Below are 21,355 nucleotides of genomic sequence, written 5' to 3' on the forward strand. Positions count from 1 at the left end.
TAGGAACCCTCCAACCACAAGGGATGAACTCAGATTTCTCCAGTTTCCTCATTTCCCCTCCCCCCACCTTGTCTCGGTCCCAACCTCGAACTCAGCACCACCTTCCTAACCTGCAATCTTCTTCCTGACCTCTCCGCCCCCCATTCCCACTCCGGCCTATCACCCTCACCTTAACCTCCTTCCACCTATCGCATTTCCAACGTCCCTCCCCCAAGTCCCTCCTCCCTACCTTTTATCTTAGCCTGCTTGGCACACTCTCCTCATTCCTGAAGAAGGGGTCATGCCCGAAACGTCGATTCTCCTGCTTCTTGGATGCTGCCTGACCTGCTGCGCTTTTCCAGCAACACATTTTCAGCTAATAGCAAAACCAGCCTACTTTTTCAAGCACTGATGACTCATACTGAAATTCCAACTGCTAGGGAAGCTTCCTGATAGAGTGAGTAACACATTGAATTGCTTAACAATAAACTGTCACAGCTGGTAGTTTCTATGAATGAGGCTCCTTAATTAGGTTATCATTTTCCAGGAGAGTCTAGGGCCTGTGTGGCACAGTGTTAATGTCCCTACCTCTGAGCCAGGAGGCCCAGATTAAACTCTAATCTGCTCCAGAGGTGTGTGTAGTATCATCTCTGAACAAGTTAATTACAAAACATCACAAAGGCAGAGTTTGCAGATGTCTTGTGGCATAGTGGTAGTCTGACCTCTGAGCTAGGGTACCTACATTCAAGTTCTCTTGCTCCAGAGGTATGTCATAACATGCCTAGACAGATCGGTTTTTAAAAAATCTAAGGCAGAGGCTGGAGGACTCTGGTGGCACAATGATAGTGTTCTGCCTCTGTGCCAGAACACTGAGGTTCAAGTCCCATCTTCTTCAGAGGTGTATCATAAAGCATTTTAACAGGGTGATTTAAAAAAATCAAATGTCCTTGACCATATCTGTGTGAGACACAAATTTTCTAAGGCAGAGTATGACAGCTAATCAAAATTAAATCTGAGAAAACGTCACCAGAGTGATTTCCATCTACATCAAATTCAAAAGTTAGTGGCCATACCTCATTGCATTAAAACCTCATCACATTTTGTACAATAATAAACCTATTCACTTTTATAGTGAGTTTATGATCTCCTTAAACACTTGCAACATTTTTACGTTCATTTTCACAGGACGTAGGAGTTACTAACAAGGCCAATATTTGTGCCCTTCCTCAATCGGCCCTGAGAAGGTAAGCTGCCTTCTCGAAACACTGCAGTCCTTATGCTGTTGGTCCACCCACAGTGCTGTCAGGGAGATGGGTCCAGGATTTTCACCCAGTGCTATACTCCAAAGTCAGAATGGTATGTGGCTTGGAGGGGATCTTGCTGATGGTGTTCTCGTTCATCCATTGCCCTTATCCTTATAGGTGATAGAGGTTGTGCGTTTTGAAGGTGCTGATGAAAGAGTTTTGACAGGATCCTGCAGTGCAACTAGTAGATAATACATATCTCTGCCACTATGCATCAGTAGTGGAATAAGTGACTGTTTAATATTCCAAGTCAGCATCTGATGACTAATCTTAACTACAGCTTGAGAAAAAGTCTATCAGAACTTGCACCACATTCCCAATTTGGCACTCATACATTGTAGCAGTCCAGCCTCATCACACTCTGTGCTTACACATTTGGTCTTTGAAAAGCTGCAGCTGAATTAAATTTTCCTTCTGCTTCAATGTCAGTAAATCTCTCAGGAGCAACACTACTAGTCAAAGGAAAAGCTGCCATGAAATGAGGTGACAAGGAAGAATTGTGAGCAGATTAACTGCAAATTCACATTGGTAGTAGTATTACTGATCCACTAAAATAAATCATAGAGTCATAGAGATGTACAGCATGGAAACAGACCCTTCGGCCCAACCCGTCCATGCCAACCAGATATCCCAACCCAATCTCGTCCCACCTGCCAGCACCCGGCCCATATCCCTCCAAACCCTTCCTATTCATATACCCATCCAAATGCCTTTTAAACGTTGCAATTGTACCAACCTCCACCACTTCCTCTGGCAGCTCATGCCATACATGTACCAGCCTCTGCATGAAAACATTGCGCCTTAGGTCTCTTTTATATCTTTCCCCTCTCACCCTAAACCTATGCCCTCTAGTTCTGGACTCCCGACCCCAGGGAAAAGACTTTGTCTATTTATTCTATCCATGTACCTCATAATTTTGTAAACCTCTATAAGGTCACCCCTCAGCCTCCAACGCTCCAGGGAAAACAGCCCCAGCCTGTTCAGCCTCTCCCCATAGCTCAAATCCTCCAACCCTGGCAACATCCTTGTATTACTGGACAAAGAATGTAGTCCAATGTTTTTGTAACATCTTATTATTCATCGTTTAACAACAGCAATACAGGGAAATATCTAGAGATGGGTTAAAAACTTTTTCTTTGTTTTGCTTAAGATCTACTAACCTTTGGTGGATTGTCACCAAAATCAACATGTACTCCCCTCAAGAAACCTGAATGGTTGTCACCTGAATCTTCATTCCAAGAAAATAATCAGTAAGTAAGCTTCAAATTCTCTGTGTGCCTGGCCATAGAAATAATGGACTGAATCTTTTGAGAATTGGCAGTCACTATTGGAACGTAATTCCGATCCCACTCCTTTACTATATGACAAAGCTCCACGTTACTGCCTGGAATTTCTGAGCCTATTCAGAATCATGGAGTGGTCTTTCATGAGAGTCATTCTTCATAGCACAGGAGAATCAGGGATGGAGAAAGAGAAGCCGTTCGCCCTAGTTGTTGCATTCTGTTAAGTCTTCATTTACTAACACACTGAAAGGTTTTGGGACATTTAAAAAAAGTTTTTCGGTTTGTTAGTGAATGAGTGTGAATGTGATTTGTGGACAAGTGGGTTAGAATGGCAGAGGTATCATATGATAGGATGGCAGGTGGTAGTGCGGGCAAGCTGACAGGATGGTTACATTGCCTGCCAGGTAGAGTGGGTAGGGTGCAGGCTGAGTCAGATTGCAGTGTGACAGAGGCATGGTGGTAGAGTGGTGATGTCATGTCAGGGAGGAGCAGAACCTGAGGGGCTGGGGAGTCAAGTAGAAGTTGGAAGTCAGGGGTGGGCAATCAAGTGGGGTCAGTCGTAAGGCCAACCCAAAAGTTCATAAACTCACTAAACAAAAATCAAAAGAACTACAGATGCTGGAAATCATAAGCGACTCTCCAGCAGTAGTTGGGATCTTTATTCTCTCCTAATAATGCAATACTCTTAAGAACTGTAACTGTAATTGGATCTAGTTTATGCTTTCATATTTACTCTGGATTGTCACAGTCTGTGTTCCAAAATAAATTGACATTTGTTGCAAGATTGCTCAGAGCTGCTGCAGGGGACAGTATTAGAGATGTAAACAGAGCTGATAGTAAGCGAAAAATAATTTATAGTCTAAAGGTTTTCAGTCAGGCGTTATATGCACAAAACGTACATGGCAGGCAGTTTAGTTCTGGTCCATTTTTGCCAAAGGTGTTGTGAGTAATTAATGTGTCATCTGTGTTCCTTCACTTAAAGTTGTCAGTGGAAGTTGTATTTCATTGATTTGTACCCCACCTCCTAAATTCTAAAAAGGAACAACCTATGGCATGGAATTTTTTAAAATTTAGTAGATTAAGTTGTAGCTGCAAAGCAGAACTGGCTCGAACATAGAAGACAGATGGTGGTCTGTGGAGGGTTGCTTTTCAGACAGGAGGCCTGTGACCAGTGGAGTGCCAAAAGGATCGGTGCTGGGTCCACTGCTTTTTGTCATTTATATAAATGATTTGGATGTGAACATAGGAGGTATGATTAGTAAGTTTGCACATGACACTAAAATTGGAGATGTAGTAGCCAGCGAAGAAGATTATCTCAGAGTACAACATGATCTTGATCAGAGGGGTCTATGGGCTGAGGAGTGGCAGATGGAGTTTAATTTTGATAGATGTGAGGTACTGCAGTTGGAAAGGCAAATCAGGGCAGGACTTATACACTTAATGGTAAGGTCCTTGGGAGAGTTGCTGAACAAAGAGACCTTGGAGTGCAGGTTCATAGTTCCTTGAAAGTGGGTATGCAGGTAGGTAGGATAGTGAAGGCGGTGTTTGGTGCTTGCCTTTATTGTTCAGTACATTGAGTATAGGAATTGGGAGCTTCTGTTGCAGCTGTACAGGACATTGATTTGAACAGTTTTGGAGTATTGCGTGCTATTCTGGTCTCCCTCCTATAGGAAGGATGTTGTGAAAGTTGACAAGGTTTAGAGAATGTTGCCAGGTTTGGAAGGTTTGTGCTACAGGGAGAGGCTGAGTAAGCTGGGTCTGTTTTCCTCGGAGTGTCGGAGGCTGAAGGGTGACCTTATAGAGGTTTATAAAATTATGAGGTGCAATGATAGAGTAAATACGAAAGCTGTTTTCTCTGAGATGGGAGAATCCAAAAGTGGTGGGCATAGGTTTAAGGAGAGAGGAGAAAGATATAAAAGGGACCTAAGGGGCAACGTCTTCACATACAGGGTGGTGCATGTATGGAATAGCCTGCCAGAGGAAGTGATGGAGGCTGGTACAATTACAGCATTTAAGAGGCATGTGTATGGGTATATGAATAGGAAGAGTTTAGAGGGATATGGGCTAAATTTTGGAAAATGGCAAGTGATTTACATAGGACGTTTGATTGCCCTGGATGAGTTGGACTGAAGGGTCTGTTTCTGTGCTGCATATCTCTATGACTGTATGAGAAGGAATGGCAACAAGATATCTAACAAAATTGATTCGGTTAGTTTCCAGTAGCAAAGATAAACTTCAAGGCAACTTTAATTTACCTGTTGGATTAAGTTGGATGAGTGACTCACCCTCTGGTGTCCAACATAAATCCTGTTGTTTTCTATTGGAAAACTCACCAGCGAAGATAAAAGCTGACAAATCCACAATGTAAGTGCTTTTTCCAGCACTCCTTGTAGCCTAGGCAGAGCAGTTGACAAGGAATTTAGTAGGATCCCACTTCAATAAGACAATAATGCTGAAGATCTGAAATAAAAATAGTAATTGCTGGAGAAACTCAGCAAGTATGACAGCATTGGTAGAGAGAAACAAAGTTAACATTTTGAGTGTGAAATGACTTTTTTTAAAAACTCTTGTCCTGCCTCATATGGACCAATGAGGGTCTGAGGACACTGTGGATCACCTGCTACAAGTTTAGCTACTGGCCTGAATAGGAAAGCTGATGGTAAGAGGAATACATTGAGGCTAATGGGTGACAGGAAGTCATAACTGTACTCCTGTGTTTGAGATTCCATGGTTAACATCCCTGACATTTACTCATTGCTATCATAACTTTTTCTGCACCTGCATCTATGGAATCAATGTTTCCCTTATCTGCTATCTTTTGTATATATTTATTAAAACTCTTACAATCTGCTTTTGCATTTCTGGCTAGTTTAATTTCATTCTAATGTTGTTCCATTTTATCATCTTTTTGGTTACTCTTTCCTGACTTCAAACACTCTCCCAATAATCTATGGTTTCATTTTATGATGGACATCCTTCTCCCTGCAGGAGGTGATATGAATATAGCCTGAGAACTTTGCTGAGAGTGACAGCATGAAATTGCCCCTTGCCGATGGTGTGGGATGATCGCTACTGACATCTTGCTCCCAGGAATGGCATCTACTTTAAGCTTCTGAAGCCACATGTCATTGTGGTGAACTCCTGACCACAGCCTAGGTTGTCACTTATACTGATTGTCTGCTGGGGTTTCCACTTGTCATGTTTGATGTTGAGGGTACTCATGTAGCTTTTGATAGCATCCCTTATTCAAAGTTTTGGGCATCTTGTGGTCTTTTAACACTGACTATCTCCCAGTGTAGCATACCCTTAGGATATGTAGACACCTTCCATTCAGTGCACATGCCCAAACCAGAAACCCTGTTTGCTTGATTGGTGTCAACATTCTTGACATAGTAATTGTTCAAAGGACTGCTTTATTTGCGATATGTCTTTCCATGTGATGCTCAAGATACATCACAGACACCGGAGCTGGAAATTATTGAGCCTTTTTCTTTAGGATTTAAGTTACCATGTAGAAATGTGGTGAGGGTGCAGGCATTATAGATAAGTACCTAGATCCTGCCAGTCAGCTTTTTGTTTCTCCATGTCCATTTTCTTAGTCAGCCAAAGTTACTCACTGCCTCCAAAATGATTGTATTGAGCTCTTTGTCAAGAGACAGACTGTCTGTCACCATATGCTCATGGTAGCCTCTGAATTATCCAGCTTACTACAATATGTATTCATGTGGATTCTCAATAAGCAATATCTCCTGCACACAATTAAACACAATGAATATACAATTAACAGCCAGCATGGTTTCAGATGTGCTTAGCCGAATCGAACAGTTCATTCTTTTTCTAACACTAGTGTCCATGCCCCGTGAAGCCAAACTACTTTTTCTCCACACTATTTTTGAGCTACACATATAATTCTTTCTAATTTGCTTGACTCTATGTTATTTTGCACATAGTTCAGGCTGTAATCTAGAAATTATCCTTGAGGCTTTGTTTCTGAATTCCAAACAAAACGCCTTAAACTCTGTCTGTCGAACCTCATTCTATGTTGTTAATTTCAAATGAAGATCATCACATCTGGATCCTTTCTCTCCCACTCGAAGTTCTTCTCACCCTTTGAAGAAAGGGACTGAACACTTACACCAGGCAGACAGGCAACCTTCAGAACTCATGGGCTTGACAGCAGAGACTATTACCTATTTCCCTGACTATTCTGTTCCCTAACACTAGCACATTGCTTTACACTTTACATTTGAATGGGCTTCTGCAGAATAGTGCTGTGGTCCATTTGCCCTTACACCCTGCAATCCTTGCTATCATCTATACAGGCAACAGGCTACTTGTATCTGATAAAACAACAGGAGTAGATCTCCTCCATCACCACATCCTGCATTTCCATACTTGCTAAATCACTGTCCCATCGTTCTGACCAATTCTAAAGTACTATGAGTGTTATGACTTCTCCTGGAAGGAAGTACCTGGGTAACTCTCTCCCGCCCAATGCCCAGCAGTGTCAGGAGCACAGACTCCAGCTCAACAATTGATTATATTTCCTTGAGCTGCAAACACTTAAGGCTTGTCTGAGATCGCTATACAGCCCACATATTGAAGCTACAACACACCATCTCTGCTGTTGTATCTACTTTTATGGACAAGACCCAGCCCACCCCTCCCCCCAAAATAGACACTAACATTCTCTTATTTCAAAGGTAAATGTCAGATGCTGTATTTCCGATGCAATTCGATTGGTCAAACTACACAACGTTAAGCAAAACACAATTTACCCATAAACACAGGTTTGGCAAAAAGGCAAATTCAGAAAACATGTCTCACATGCAGTTCTCCAATCCAGGAGGAAAGAATATCAAACAACATTTCAAAGAAAGCAAGTGTAGTGCTGGGAGAGATTCACTGCCTTCCAACTTTGCTGAGACTCTAGCAACAACTGCCAAAAGCTAACTAAAAATCCTTGATCTGTGAGAGCTTGACCACACGCACTCAGGTTGTTATTTTAATGTTCCAAAAAAAACGCAAGGCCTCAGAAGTTATTTATTTTCTCATAGACTGCTTGACACCAGTCCCAATCTTTTTCACTAAAAGAAATCTGGACAAAACACACCTCTTAATGCCATAGCATTGTCACACTATCTAAACTGTTTCCTTATGTATTTAGTCAAAATTATTGGTCAACCAATAAGTTCAGTTCAATAGATAAATTGGTTGATGTAGTTTAGATTACTTACATTAGATTACTTACAGTGTGGAAACAGGCCCTTCGGCCCAACAAGTCCACACTGACCCTCCGAAGAGCAACCCACCCAGACCCATTCCCCTACATTTACCCCTTCAACTAACACTACGGGCAATTTAACATGGCCAATTCACCTAACCTGCACATTTTTGGACTGTGGGAGGAAACCAGAGCACCGGGGGAAACCCACGCAGACACAGGGAGAATGTGCAAACTCCACACAGACAGTCGCCTGAGGCGGGAATTGAACCCAGGTCTCTAGTGCTGTGAGGCAGTAGTGCGTGCCACTGTGGTTTATTAATTAAATAGATGAATAATAAGTTTCAGATTTTCAGTTCTGAGAGTGACACACTTTTCTAACTTGAAGAGCAAAAACAAATCTGAAATGCTCACCAACAATTACCTAACTGCTGTCCAGTCCCACATGATATCTGGTGCTATAAAAAAAAGCTGTAGGCATGTAATCAGAATGTTAGGAGTGTGCTCTCCATGCAGAAGTCTTTAACATGACCATTGTGTGGGGCGAGGGTTAATATTGAGATCTTTTTCTCCACCACGTAGCCTCCCTTGCAATACTAGTTCAGCTTCAGCGACACTATATCATGTAAAACAAAACCGTAGTTGCTGAAGAAACTCAGCAGGTGAGGCAGCATCTGTAGACAGAAAGCAGTGTTAACGTTTTGAGCCCACTGACTCTTGGGAAGGGAAAGAATAAGTGGATGATGGAGACAAAGCCCAAAAAGACCCCATGAGGCAGACAAAGGAATGGATGATAAGTCACGGAAGGAGAAAAGCCGATAATAGGGACTAAATGGGTTCGCTTTGCTGAAAGCAGCCTCTACGATGACAGGGCCTTGTATATGGGAGTGGTAAAGGACATGGACTGAGGTGTTCAGGTTCTAAAGTTATTGAACTCAGCATTGAGGCCTGAAATCTGCAGGGTGAAAACAGAAGGAAATGAATAGACGGTCAGAAGCAGAGGTTGAGAAACAGAGGGGCACAAACACAGCAGGATCCCTAGTGAAAACTGAGAAATAGTTTGTTCTGATATAGTATGATAGCTCCAGTCTCGTGCAACCTTGCGTTATAAGAAAGCTGTACAATAGCCCTGCCATTTAATCTACTGAGTGTGGAATCATGTTATAGCTAATACAGGTAAAGAGAGTTTGTGTTCTACAAATAACAATCTAAATTCTTCAATCGCGTTAAAACCAATTAACGTCGAAGAACCATGCATTTTTTCATGCAAATAGACTGTACTGTTCTTCCTGCTTTGCGCTGAATCTCTCTGCAGCAAACCTGAGACCGAAATATTAGCCATTTTATGTAATTGTACTATGTTAAATTGATACATGGAATTATTGGTTGATTTCAAAATAGGAGTCATTTGGTCCAAATTGCCTTTGCTGGTTTTGTGAATAGGAACTCACTTTCCCATCCATTCTCCCGTAATCATGCAACTCATTTCTGTTCAGGTACCTAACCAGTGCCACTTGAAAGCTAAGTTTTATTTGTGTCCACCTGCTCTCAGCCAGATTAATTCTAGATATGAATTGCTGAGTTTAAAAAAAATTCCGTCATATCACCATTATTTCTTTTGCCAATCATCTTAAATTTGTCATCACTGGTCCTTAACGCCTCTGCCAATAGGAATAATTTCTTTCTAGCTACTATATTCAGACCTGTCATAGTTCTGAATATAGGTGAAAGTGAGGACTGCAGATGCTGGAGATTAGAGTCAAGATTAGAGTGGTGCTAGAAAAGCACAGCAGGTCAGGCAGTGTTTGAGGAGCAGGAAAATTGATGTTTCGGGCATTACCATTCTTGATGAAGGGCTCCTGCCTGAAACGTTAATTTTCCTGCTCCTCAGATGCTGCCTGACCTGCTGTGCTTTTCCAGCACCACTCTAATCTTGACGATGGTTCTGAATATGTCTATCAAATCTCTTCTCAACCTTCTCTTTTCATAGGAAAATGGTCCCAAATTCTCCAATCTTACTACCTAAGAAATGTTCCTCATCACTAGACGTGTATGTCTTTTCTGCATTCTGTCCTTCCTAAAGTGCAGTGCCAAGATTTGGACATGGTATTCCTGTTGAGGCTACACAAATGTTTTGAAAGGTTCAACAAAACTTCTGCTTTAGTATTCTAAGCCTCCATTTATAAAATCCAGGATCCTGTACTTTCTCAACCTGCCATGTGGGCATTTAACAGACAATAATATTGCTGAAATATAGTCTTACAGGTCTACAGCACAGAAAAAGGCCCTTCAGCCTATCGAACCTACGCTAGTCAAAAATAATCACCAAACTATACTAATCAATTTTCCAACAGTTGGCCCATTGCCTTGTCTGCCTGGGCATTGCAAGTGTACTTCCTTCTTAAATGTTATGAGGATTTCACATAATGTGGAATCACGTATAGGCTAGATCATATATGGATGGTAGATTTTCTTTGCTAAACAATATGGATGAACCCATCTAGGCCTTTTTAAAATGATAATCCACTAGTTTGATGGCTAGCATTATGAAAATTGTTTTTTTATTCCAGATTTATTTCATTTACTGAATTTAAATTTGCTAGCTGCCATGCTGAGGTTCAACCTTAAGCTTCAGTCTGTTGGATTACGACTATAGTATTATAACTATTGTGCTGTTGTGCTCAATTGTGAAACCAACTGTCATTTCTCAATGCTCATCCATGACACCAGTATATTTAAACTATTTAATGAAAACACCCTGAAGAGTCAATTTCAAACAGCATCATCTAATATTAGTAATCCATACATTCTATTTCATTTTTTAGATTTGCATAGTTTTAAATATTCTTTGAATAAACTGCTTCTTGGTTCTTCTTTCACTGAACAGTCTGTAATCCATTAAGGATCATCTGCTTTATTTTTGTCTAAGAATCACCTCTGGACGTTTTCTGAAGGTAATCTGTAGACATCAGTTGTCATTTCCGACCGTGTGACCTTTCACTAGTTAACTTGCTGGTGGGGCTCGAGTTACTACTTTAATGATTTTTACCATTCATTGTATTGACTGTTCCAGAAAATACTGTCAATGTAACTGCTGATATTGGGAGTAATGAACAATGATAATTATCATATTCTCCTTCTTACAGGACAGTGCAGATGAAGCTTACAAATGAGGTGTCTAATGACATAATTCAAGACAAGTCAGAGTGTGAGAATTATAAACCCTCCCCCACTCCCATTGAAACAACTGATACACATTTATGGGAGAAGGAGGAAATTCATGGTGACTCAGGAAACTGTAAGGTAAAATCTCAAAGCTCAGAGCCCAGACATTCATTACTCTGAGCCCCTGCCTGATGAATAGCTCTAGCTGATGATCTCTATTGTCAATTTCAGAAGGTGTAGTTATAGAAATGCTTGTGATTTCACCTATTTATATTTTAATGAGTCTGGATGATTGAGACTTTTACTACCTTGAAGTAAATAGACATCCTTTTCACATAGGTAAAAATAGTGAGTAAATGACTTTATGAAGCGTTTTTTAATACATTCTGGGTCCATTGCTTGCATATACTCTATAGTGGGTGAATGGGGATGGAAATGCTAAAGCCCAGCATGACAAAGATTCTTCTCCTTTAGGTCAAGCGAATTCTAATTCTACAGCAAGGACTACTCCCTTTTATGTTCAAATCTACAAGAAAGCAACATATTTTCTTCTATCTACACACTTACCCATAAAAGAAATACACAAGCACTTGTCTATTATTTGAGCTGTAGAAGGTGTTTAAGACATCCATTCAAAAAGACCATGCTATATGCTTATCTAGATCATTTGTGGTTTGTTGTCACGATAAGTAATCTTATTAAAATGTACAAGATTCTGACAGGGCTTGACAGGGGAGATGTTGAGAAGATATTTCTACTACTGGGGAAACCTCAACTAGAGGGCATAGTCACGGAATAAGGAGACACTCATTAAAAGCTGAGATGTGAAGAAATTTCATATCCGAAAGGGTAATGAATGTCTGGAATTCTCTCCACCAGAGAATTGTGGAGGCCAGATCAGTAAAAGTATGTAAAGAGGAGATAAAATGGATTTCTGAAGTCTTACGGAATTGAGGGAGAAATTGAGGCCTGGGGCATGTCAACCATGATCTTGTCGAATATCTAGGATGGTTTGAGGGTTTTAGTGGCCCACTCCTGCATCTTAGAATCATTGTATAGTAGAAGCCCTTTGGCCCATCAAATCTGCGGCAATCTATCCAAACATGATAGTTTCCAGCACTTGACCCATAAACCTTAAAAGTTATGACAGTTCAAGTGCTTATCCACTATTTTTATGTTCTTATTACAATGTTCCTTCCTGGACACAGTCTGCATAGGGCCTATGTAGTGGTCTCCCTCAGCCCCTAGTTATTACCTTGGCTGTTTCAAACCCACCTTTCTGGATTGACAGGCTGACTGCACCAGGCAATTTTATTCCCCCCCCCCCACCTCCAACCCCACCAATAATGATCCCATCTCCCATCACTTTCTCCTGAAGCAGATTGGCCATGCCAAGAATTTTCATAGTTCTTGTTACCTGACTCAAGGATGCAAATCCAGGCTCAATAACCCAAAAGAATAACTATTGTAAGAGATAGAATATTGCTATCTGGAATAAAGGAAATGTTAAAGATTATTTTGATCCTACTTGTTCAATGGAAACAGGGTGTTTACCCACTGAAATTCTTCAGGAATAGCATTTTTTTCTATTTGCCTGCTTTTCTGAGCAAACATCAGGAAGACCGGCCTAAAGTCAACAGAGCTTTTCATCAGAAATACATTTCATATCTGGTCAGTCAGCAGGAATGGGATCTGTACCAGAAAAGGGCATTATCAAGATTTATATGTTTATGTTTCTTTAGAGGCCAGAAGGAGACGTGTGTCAGTCAACATTCTGGTCCAACCAGCTAACGGCTGGATTTATAAAATTCATGACTCATTAAAAACTACTGTTTGTGGAAAGAAAGGAAATAACTTTTCATTTCATGGATCCTCAGGGCCACACAAAGCAGTTTGTGGCCAATGAACTATTTGGAAGAATAATCGAGTTGGTAAAGTAGAAACCACAACAATCTGTGCATGGCAATAAGATAAATGAGTTGTTTTAGTGATGTTGATTGAGACATGAATGTTGACCAGGACATCAGGAGAAGTCTTCCATGTTACTTTGAATTTTCTCACGAATCTGTAGATACTACACTCCGCAAGATCACATTATCAACACATGAGAAGCAATAGCAGAACAATACTGAGTGGTTTGAAGATAATATCACTGTGATAGAGTCGATAAAGTGTGGCACTGGAAAAAGCACAGCAGGTCAGGCAGCATCTGAGGAACAAGAGAGTTGACGTTTCAGGCTTAACCCTTCATCAGGACTGGCCCAGTCCTGATGTAGAGTTAAACCCGAGACATTGACTCTCTTGCTCCTCAATGCTGCCTGACTTGCTATGCTTTTTCCAGCACGACACTTTATCGACTCTCACTGTGATGGAGTCTATCATGGAAGCTAAGCAGTTCATTCTCATTAATTATAAGAGAGGTCTTAGTGAGAAGACCTTGAATGGCAAACTGGATATCACACCCAATGTGGAGAGGCTTAGTGATTCCATTGGCTTACTTGCCATGGGAAACGCATTAATTTGTCTCCACTCGGGTAACTATCTAACAACCAGATAATTTATTCCAGATCATAAATGTTATTAACTTGGAACAGTACTGAGGTCAACAATAATTTACATTTTCACATTGCAGTCAGAAAACAAAAAGAATATTGTTCTCCATTAAACCAATAGGGGTGCTCACTATCTCATCATATGATTGATATTAATTGAATAAAATAATGGCCTCACATTTTTAGCCCCTAAAGGAATGTGGGCTTTGTATTTATTGTATTTCTCCAGCTTACTAGAAGTCTTAATTCTTTTCACTTGAGAGACCTGAAAAAAGGGATTGATGCAGTTGTGTTAAGTAGTTTGCCCTCCAGTAGTGTTCTTCAGTGAAAAGTGTGTTGATGTTTGCTGTGACTGAAAATGTCTTGAAGGAGTTGATGAGCCTTACATGGAAGCAGTAAAATTACCCTAGGATGCTACAAAGATTTTTATTATTTTAGCTATGGGAGTCATGATATAGACTCATCACATCAACAACAGCTCAGAAACTGCTTCCAACCAGATAACTTATTATGCTATTATGTCTTAGAGTGAAAAATGTGCAGTTTTCCATAACAGCAAAAATTTAGATCCTGCTCTAAAAAACATTGTCAGAGGTAACCCTGATTTTTAGGGACCATGCTTGTTATGGATAGATGAATGCATGAGCAATTTTCATGCTCAGCTGTGCCATTAAAGAAGATGCCAAGCCATTGGTAGGCATTTATACAGGGAGACAATGAAAACTTTATAGACTATGGTTCATTTTGAACAGTGATCTATTGAATAGCATCTTCAGAAGCTTGGAAACAAGGTAACCTACCCATCCTTTCAATTGAAAACAATGTATCAAATAGAAAAATTAAGAACAGAGGAAATTATTACAATTAAAAGTTCAAGTTGAGATTCTCTTAATTTACTATAATTATTTTTCTTACTATTTTCAGAAATAGGGTGTGTTTCTAGATTATTCACTTTTTACTCTGATACAATGTGCTCAGTCAGGGACTCCTGAAGTTGGTAATTTGGGACAACTGGACAAGAATTTTCCATCTCATCTTAAGATGGAGGACATGACCTTAAGTACTGAACCAAAGATGGAGGACATGGCCTTAAGTACTGAACCAAAGCAATGGTCAATGCAGTCTGGCATACAAGCTAATACAGCGAGGTAAGTGCTGCAGATTATAACAGTGCTAAGGTATCCATAAGCAAATAAACATTTTCAACAGTGATCAGTTATTGTATAACTAGAAAATCATTGGACAGCAAACTGGAACAGCTGGAAATGTTTAATTTAGTGTCAGCCTTTCTTTGGAACATCAGCCATAAAAGGCAGTTTTCAAATTAACTGTTGCATTCTAAACAGGAAAGATTATAGTTTTTAAACTAGGAAGTATAAAATCTTATAAACTGTAGTATTATATGTCATCAGTCTGTGTCTACTATGCTCTACTTAATGGATAGCTTGTAGCCATGCTACCAGAGAGGCCAGTGCAAAATGCCGGAGAGAATAGAAATGTCTGAAGGTGAATTCCCATGAGCTCCTCATATGTACTTCCTCACAGTGTTGGAGTTGGATTGTCAGAAGCCTAGAAAATGGCCTTCCTTCTAGAATTATTGAATCATCTATTTTTTATGGTACAGAAGAGTCATTGGCCCATTGGATCCATGCCAGCTTATCCTACTCCCCGACATTTTCTCCATAGATCTAAAAATATTTTCTCCTCACATAATTATCCAATTCCTTTTTGAAAATCATGACTGCATCTGTCTCTGTCATACTGTTAAGTTGTGCTTCCAGATCCTAACCACTTGCTATATGAAAACACTTTTTCTCAAGTCATCTCTGGTGTTTTTGCCAGTCATTTTAATTTGGTGCCTTCCAGTATTCCAGAAAATTTGACAATGTAACGTTTCACCCTATTCAATCTGTTCAAACTCCATATGATTTGATGGATTTGACTGAGACAGGCTGGAGGGAGGGGAAATGGTGCCTTCCAGTATTCCAGAAAATTTGACAATGTAACGTTTCACCCTATTCAATCTGTTCAAACTCCATATGATTTTGGCTGCCTCTAACAAACTGCTCTCAAACATCTCTTCCCTAAGGAGAACAATTCCTGTTTCTCAAGTCTATCCATTTAATTGAAGTCTTCCATCCCATGGAAGCATTATTGTAGATCTTTTCTGCAGCCTTTTCAATATCTTCACATTGTATTACCAAATTTGGACACATTACACCAACTGAGCCCAATCTACTGGTTTATAACGTCCTTGCTTCTTAGCTCAATGCCTCAAAGCTCAGGATCCTGTTTGCTTTACTAATTTTTTTCTGCAACCTGACCTACAACCTTAACAAGTTATTTACTATTACCCTGAGGTATCTCTGTTCCAGCACATGCTTTAGAATTGTATCCTGTATTTTATATTGTCCCTGCTCATTTTTCCTACTAAAATGTATTACTTCACTCTTTCCCTTGTTAAATTTTATCTGCCACATATACACTCATTCCATCAACCCATTTTTATCCTTTTAAAGTCAATCGCTAGGCTCTTCACAGTTCACTGTACTTCTAAGTTTTGTAACATCTACAAAGTTTGAAATTGTGCTCTTGCACAACCAAGCCTATGTCATTTGTATAGGAGAAAGTGAGGTCTGCAGATGCTGGAGATCAGAGATGGAAATGTGTTGCTGGAAAAGCGCAGCAGGTCAGGCAGCATCTAGGGAACAGGAGAATCGACGTTTCGGGCATTAGCCCTTCTTCAGGAATGAGGAAAGTTGGTCCAGCAGGCTAAGATAAAAGATAGGGACTAATGCCCGAAACGTCGATTCTCCTGTTCCCTAGATGCTGCCTGACCTGCTGCGCTTTTCCAGCAACACATTTCCATCTATGTCATTTGTATAGATCAATATAGCAATTGCTAACATCTGCAGAACCCACCATGGCCCGCTCTCAAGTTCCAAAAAAACCATTTACCATAGTTGTTTTTCGTCACTTAGCCAAATTTGCATTCATGCTAGAATTAACTCTTTTATTCCATTAAAAAATGTTAACAAACTTGTTACATAGAACTTTCTTGATTCATAGAATGATGACAGTGCGGGCTTCTACCTACAGCATATGAACTGCAGTGATTCAAGAAGGCAGCTCACCACCACCTTCTCGAGGGCAACTAGGAACAGGCAATAAATGCTGGCCTGTCAGCAATACCCAGTGAATTACAAGTCCCACAAGTGAATTTAAAAAAAGGCCATTTAATCCATCATGTCTGTGCTGGTTTGCTGAAAACAGCAATTCACTAAGTACCACTTCCTACAGAACAGGGCGTCTCCTCATCGTCCTGCACATTCTTCCTTTGTGGATAATAATGCAATTCTCTCTTGAATGCCTTGATTGACCCTGCCTGCACTTCATTCTCAGGCAATATATTCCCAATTCTAACCACTTGCAAAGTAGAAAACATTTCCTTATGTTCCCAATGCTTCTTTATCCAAGTAACTTAACTCTGTGCCTGCTGGTTCTTGATCTTTGAGAACACTTTCTCCCTATCTGTTCTTTCCTGGCTATTATAAAATCTTCTCTCAACTTTCTCTTCTCAAAGAACAACTGTCCCAACTGAGGAAGAGTCACCAGACCTGAAACGTTAACTTTAATTTCTCTTCACAGCTGCTGCCAGATCTGCTGAGCTTTTCTAGCAACTTCGGTTTTTAAACTGTCCCAACTTCTCCAATTTTCTACAAAACTGAAGTTTCTCATCACAGGAACCATTATTGTGAAATTTTTCTGCTCGCTATCCCTTCACATCTTTCCCATGATGTGGTGCCTAGAACTGGACAAATTACTCCAGTTGGGGGAAACCTGTGCATTATTCAAGTTTAACATGATTTCCTTGTTTTTGTACACAAACCTCCAATTGATAAAGCCCAGGATGGTACACTCAAATGAAAGCAAAATAGTGCAGATACTATAAATCTGAAACAAATGCAGAGAATGCTGGAAAAACTCAACGGGTCTGGCAGCATCTATGGAGAGAGAAATAAAGTTAATGTTTCAAGTCCAGGCTGACATTTTTTCAGAACTGCTATAATTGTGGATCCATGTTTCTACCGTCTGCTTTATTCCACGAGTCCTGAGTTTGCACACAAGTCTGTTGTGTAGCACTTAAATGCCTTTTGAAATTCCATGTACTCCATATTAACAGCATTACCCTAATTAACCCTTGCATTAGTTCATCAAAAAGCTCTTAAGTTAGTTAAACAAAATTTACCATAAACAAATTGATGTTGGCTTTTCTTAATTACTCTACATTGCCCAAATAATTTTTATTTTGTCCTGAAGATAAATGTGAAGTGCTGCATTTTAGGAAAGCACTTATACACTTAATGGTAATGTCCTAGGGAGTGTTGCTGAACAAAGAGACCTTGGAATGAAGGTTCATAGCTCATTGAAAGTGGAGTCGCAGGTAGATAGGATAGTGACGGCAGCATTTGGTATGATTTCCTTTATTGGTCAGAGTATTGAGTACAGGAGTTGGGAGGTCATGTTACGACTGTACAGGACATTGATTAGGCCACTTTCAGAACACTGTGTGCAATTCTGGTCTTCCTATCGGAAGGATGTTGTGAAATTGGAAGGGTTTAGAAAATATATATAAGAATGTTACCAGGTTTGGAGGATTTGAGCTATAGGCAGAGGCTGAACAGGCTGGCGCTGTTTTCCCTGGAGTATCAGAGGCTGAAGGGTGACCTTTTCAGGTTTATAAAACCATGAGGGACATGGATAAGATAAATAGACAAAATCTTTTCCCTGGGGTAGGAGAGTCCAGAACTAGAGGGCATAGGTTTAGGATGAGAGGGGAAAAATATAAAAGGGATCTAAGGGGCAACCTTTTCACGCAGAGAGTGGTACGTGTATGGAATGTGCCAGAGGAAGTGGTGGAGGCTGGTACAATTGCAACATTTAAAAACTGGATGGGTATATGAATAGGAAGGGTTTGGAGGGATATGGGTCAGGTGCTGGCAAGTGGGACTAGATTGAGCTGGAATCTCAGGATGGCATGGATGAGTTGGACCGAAGGGTGTGTTTCCATGCTGTACATCTCTATGACTCGAATTATTCTTTCAAAATGCTCTCCCAGCACTTAAAGTTAAATTGACTGGTCTGTAGTTGCTGGACTTAGCTTTACACTTTTTTTGAATGCTTTTTGTCACATTGCAGTACTTTAGTCTCCTTCATCCAGTCCTGGTGCCTTATCAATTTTACTTAAAGATGTTGTGCACAATGCTACCTCCTTACCAATTCCAAGCTCTCAGGTGCCTGAACTACTACCTCTTTCACCCTGTCCTTTCAAATACCTTCTTCCTTGGTAAAGACAGATCTTGATGGTAACGTGAAAGGATTAATTTAATATCTCAGTCATGTGTGTAAATCCCCTTTTTGGTCATCAGTACCTCCTTTTTTTCGCTTTTTTACTATTCAAATGTCTACAAATGGTTTTTAAATTCCCTTTTATATTCGCTTCCAGGAGCTTCTCTTCTCTCTGCTTCTTTTATTTGCTTTCTTATTTTTTCATTTCTCCTCTGAACTTTCAGTTACCAGCCAGTTTTAGGTTAGATATTATCCACCTGGCATTTCTTACAGGTGCACCTTTTCTTCTTCACTTTGATTCCTGTATTTTTTATTATCCAGAGAGCCCTGAATTTTTTGGTTCTCTCTATCTACTTTATGGTAACATACCTTGACTGTGTTCAAATTAGAGTCGAGAGTGTGGTGTTGGAAAAGCACAGCAGGTCAGACAGCATCCGAGGAGAAGGAGGGTCGACGTTTCCAGCAAAAGCCCTTCATCAGCCCCTCACTTTCGCCTGTGTTCAAACTATCTGTTCTTTAGGTGTAGCCTGTTGTTCAGTTGTAATCTTGCCTGTCTTATATTAGTGAGATCAGCCTGTGTTCTCAGTCTTTACACTTTAACACACAAGAGATTTTTATCCTACAGTTTTGGGGGAAAGGAAATTTGGGGGATATTGGTGGAGAAAATTTGTTGTAATGGCAGACAAAAATGGGTTAAGCACTAAAGGATTTTTTAAAAATGGGCTAAAATGTTTCTTAGCCTTAATTCATTCTATATTACTGTCTTGTATACTAGCTGTTCAATGCAGGTCTGTTTTGACATTAAGCCAAAATTTTAGCAAGTTTTCTTTCTAAAGCAGTTGCTTGGTTTGCACTTTTATAGTTGTCTTTCAATTTTGTGTTCCAAAGAACAGATTATAGTGCACAAATGACTATAGATGACATTGATGAATAATGTTCAACATGTTCACATGATCTGATATCTTTTCTCTGAGAGGGTCGTAAGTGTTTGGAACTCTCTTGTCCAGAGAGTGATGGAAGCAGATTCATTGAATATTTTTGAGACAGAGTAGATATGTTCTTGACTAACAAGATTTCCAACGCCCCTCCTCCAAGTCCCTCCTCCCTACCTTTTATCTTCTCCTGCTGAACACTCTCTGCTCATTCCTGAAGAAGGGCCTGTGCCCGAAACGTCGAATCTCCTGTTCCCTGGATGCTGCCTGACCTGCTGTGCTGTTCCAGCAATAAAGTTTCAACTTTGATCTCCAGCATCTGCAGACCTCACTTTCTCCTAACAAGAGAATCAAAGGTTATCAGAGATAGGTGGGAATGTGGATTTGAGGCCACAATCAGATCAGCCAAAATTTTGTTAAATGGCAGAGCAGGCTTAAGGACTGAAAGGCCTACTCCTGCTCCTAACTTTTATGTTCATATATCCTCTGCCTGTATTTGAATGGAGGTATATTCTTAATATCTTGATTAGATTAGTGGACAGAGAAATTCAGAAATGAACATGTTCAATATTCATCACTGAGATCGCCAATAATAATTTCCCCTCAATTAAATTATTTGTAAACATCATTTTGAAGTGTACTGGGCTAAGATATAAGGGATAAGTCAAGACAGTCATAGGATACTGCCCACTGGCCGGATGAGTGCAACTCCAACAATGCTGAAGAAGCTTGACATAATCCAAGACAAAGCAGCCCACTTGATTCACCACCTTAAAAATTCACTCCCTCGGCCACCAGTGCAGTGTTGCTGCTGTATGTACAATCTACAAGATGCACTGCAGCATGTCACCAAAATTCGTCAAACAGTGCCTTCCAAATCCACAACCTCTACCATCGAGATGGGCAAGAGCAACCAGGCTTGGGACCACCACTGTCTGCGAAGTTCCCCCAAGTCACATGCCATGCTAACTTGGAACTGTGTCAGTTCCCCATTTCTGTTGCTCGGTGAAAGACCTGGAGCATCTCACTTACAACACCATTGATGTACATACACCACATAGCCAGCAATGGGTCAAGAAAGCAGGCCACTTTTTCAAGAGCAATTAGTGACTTAGATTAAATTCTGGTCTTGCCAGGAATGCTTACATTTCAAGAACAAAAATGAATTAATTATCTCTGAGATCTTAAACTCTAAATGTTCCCCTGCTATTGTTATTTGTAGAGGCCAATATTTTAGCTAGCATACTTTCTGGCACAGGACATAGCTCAGGATGCAGACTGCATAAAACACTCCTCCTAATTTTCAAAGCTATTAACACATAAGAAAAATAAACAGAAAGCCTGACCTATATTGCGCATGACTGGAGAAAAATAATCGAGGTAAAAACAATGACTGCAGATGCTGGAAACCAGATTCTGGATTAGTGGTGCTGGAAGAGCACAGCAGTTCAGGCAGCATCCAAAGAGCAGCGAAATCGACATTTTGGGCAAAAGCCCTTCATCAGGAATAATGGCAGAGAGCCTGAAGCGTGGAGAGATAAGCTAGAGGAGGGTGGGGGTGGGGAGA

At 40.4% G+C, this 21,355-nt stretch overlaps 1 protein-coding gene across 3 annotated transcripts in view; it reads left to right on the top strand.

Annotated features, from left to right (window-relative positions):
- The window catches only part of LOC122551615 (uncharacterized protein C7orf57 homolog), a 76,061-nt gene that overhangs the window by 33,904 nt on the left and 20,802 nt on the right, over positions 1 to 21,355 (top strand). For all 3 annotated transcript variants that reach the window (XM_043693801.1, XM_043693800.1, XM_043693799.1), the window contains 3 exons: positions 2,434 to 2,533; positions 10,937 to 11,093; positions 14,486 to 14,655. In XM_043693801.1, coding sequence (XP_043549736.1) covers positions 2,434 to 2,533; positions 10,937 to 11,093; positions 14,486 to 14,655 — 427 coding nt within the window. The remainder of the gene's footprint in view (positions 1 to 2,433; positions 2,534 to 10,936; positions 11,094 to 14,485; positions 14,656 to 21,355) is intronic.

The sequence above is a fragment of the Chiloscyllium plagiosum genome, chromosome 7, assembly GCF_004010195.1.
Source record: "Chiloscyllium plagiosum isolate BGI_BamShark_2017 chromosome 7, ASM401019v2, whole genome shotgun sequence".
NCBI lineage: Eukaryota > Metazoa > Chordata > Chondrichthyes > Orectolobiformes > Hemiscylliidae > Chiloscyllium > Chiloscyllium plagiosum.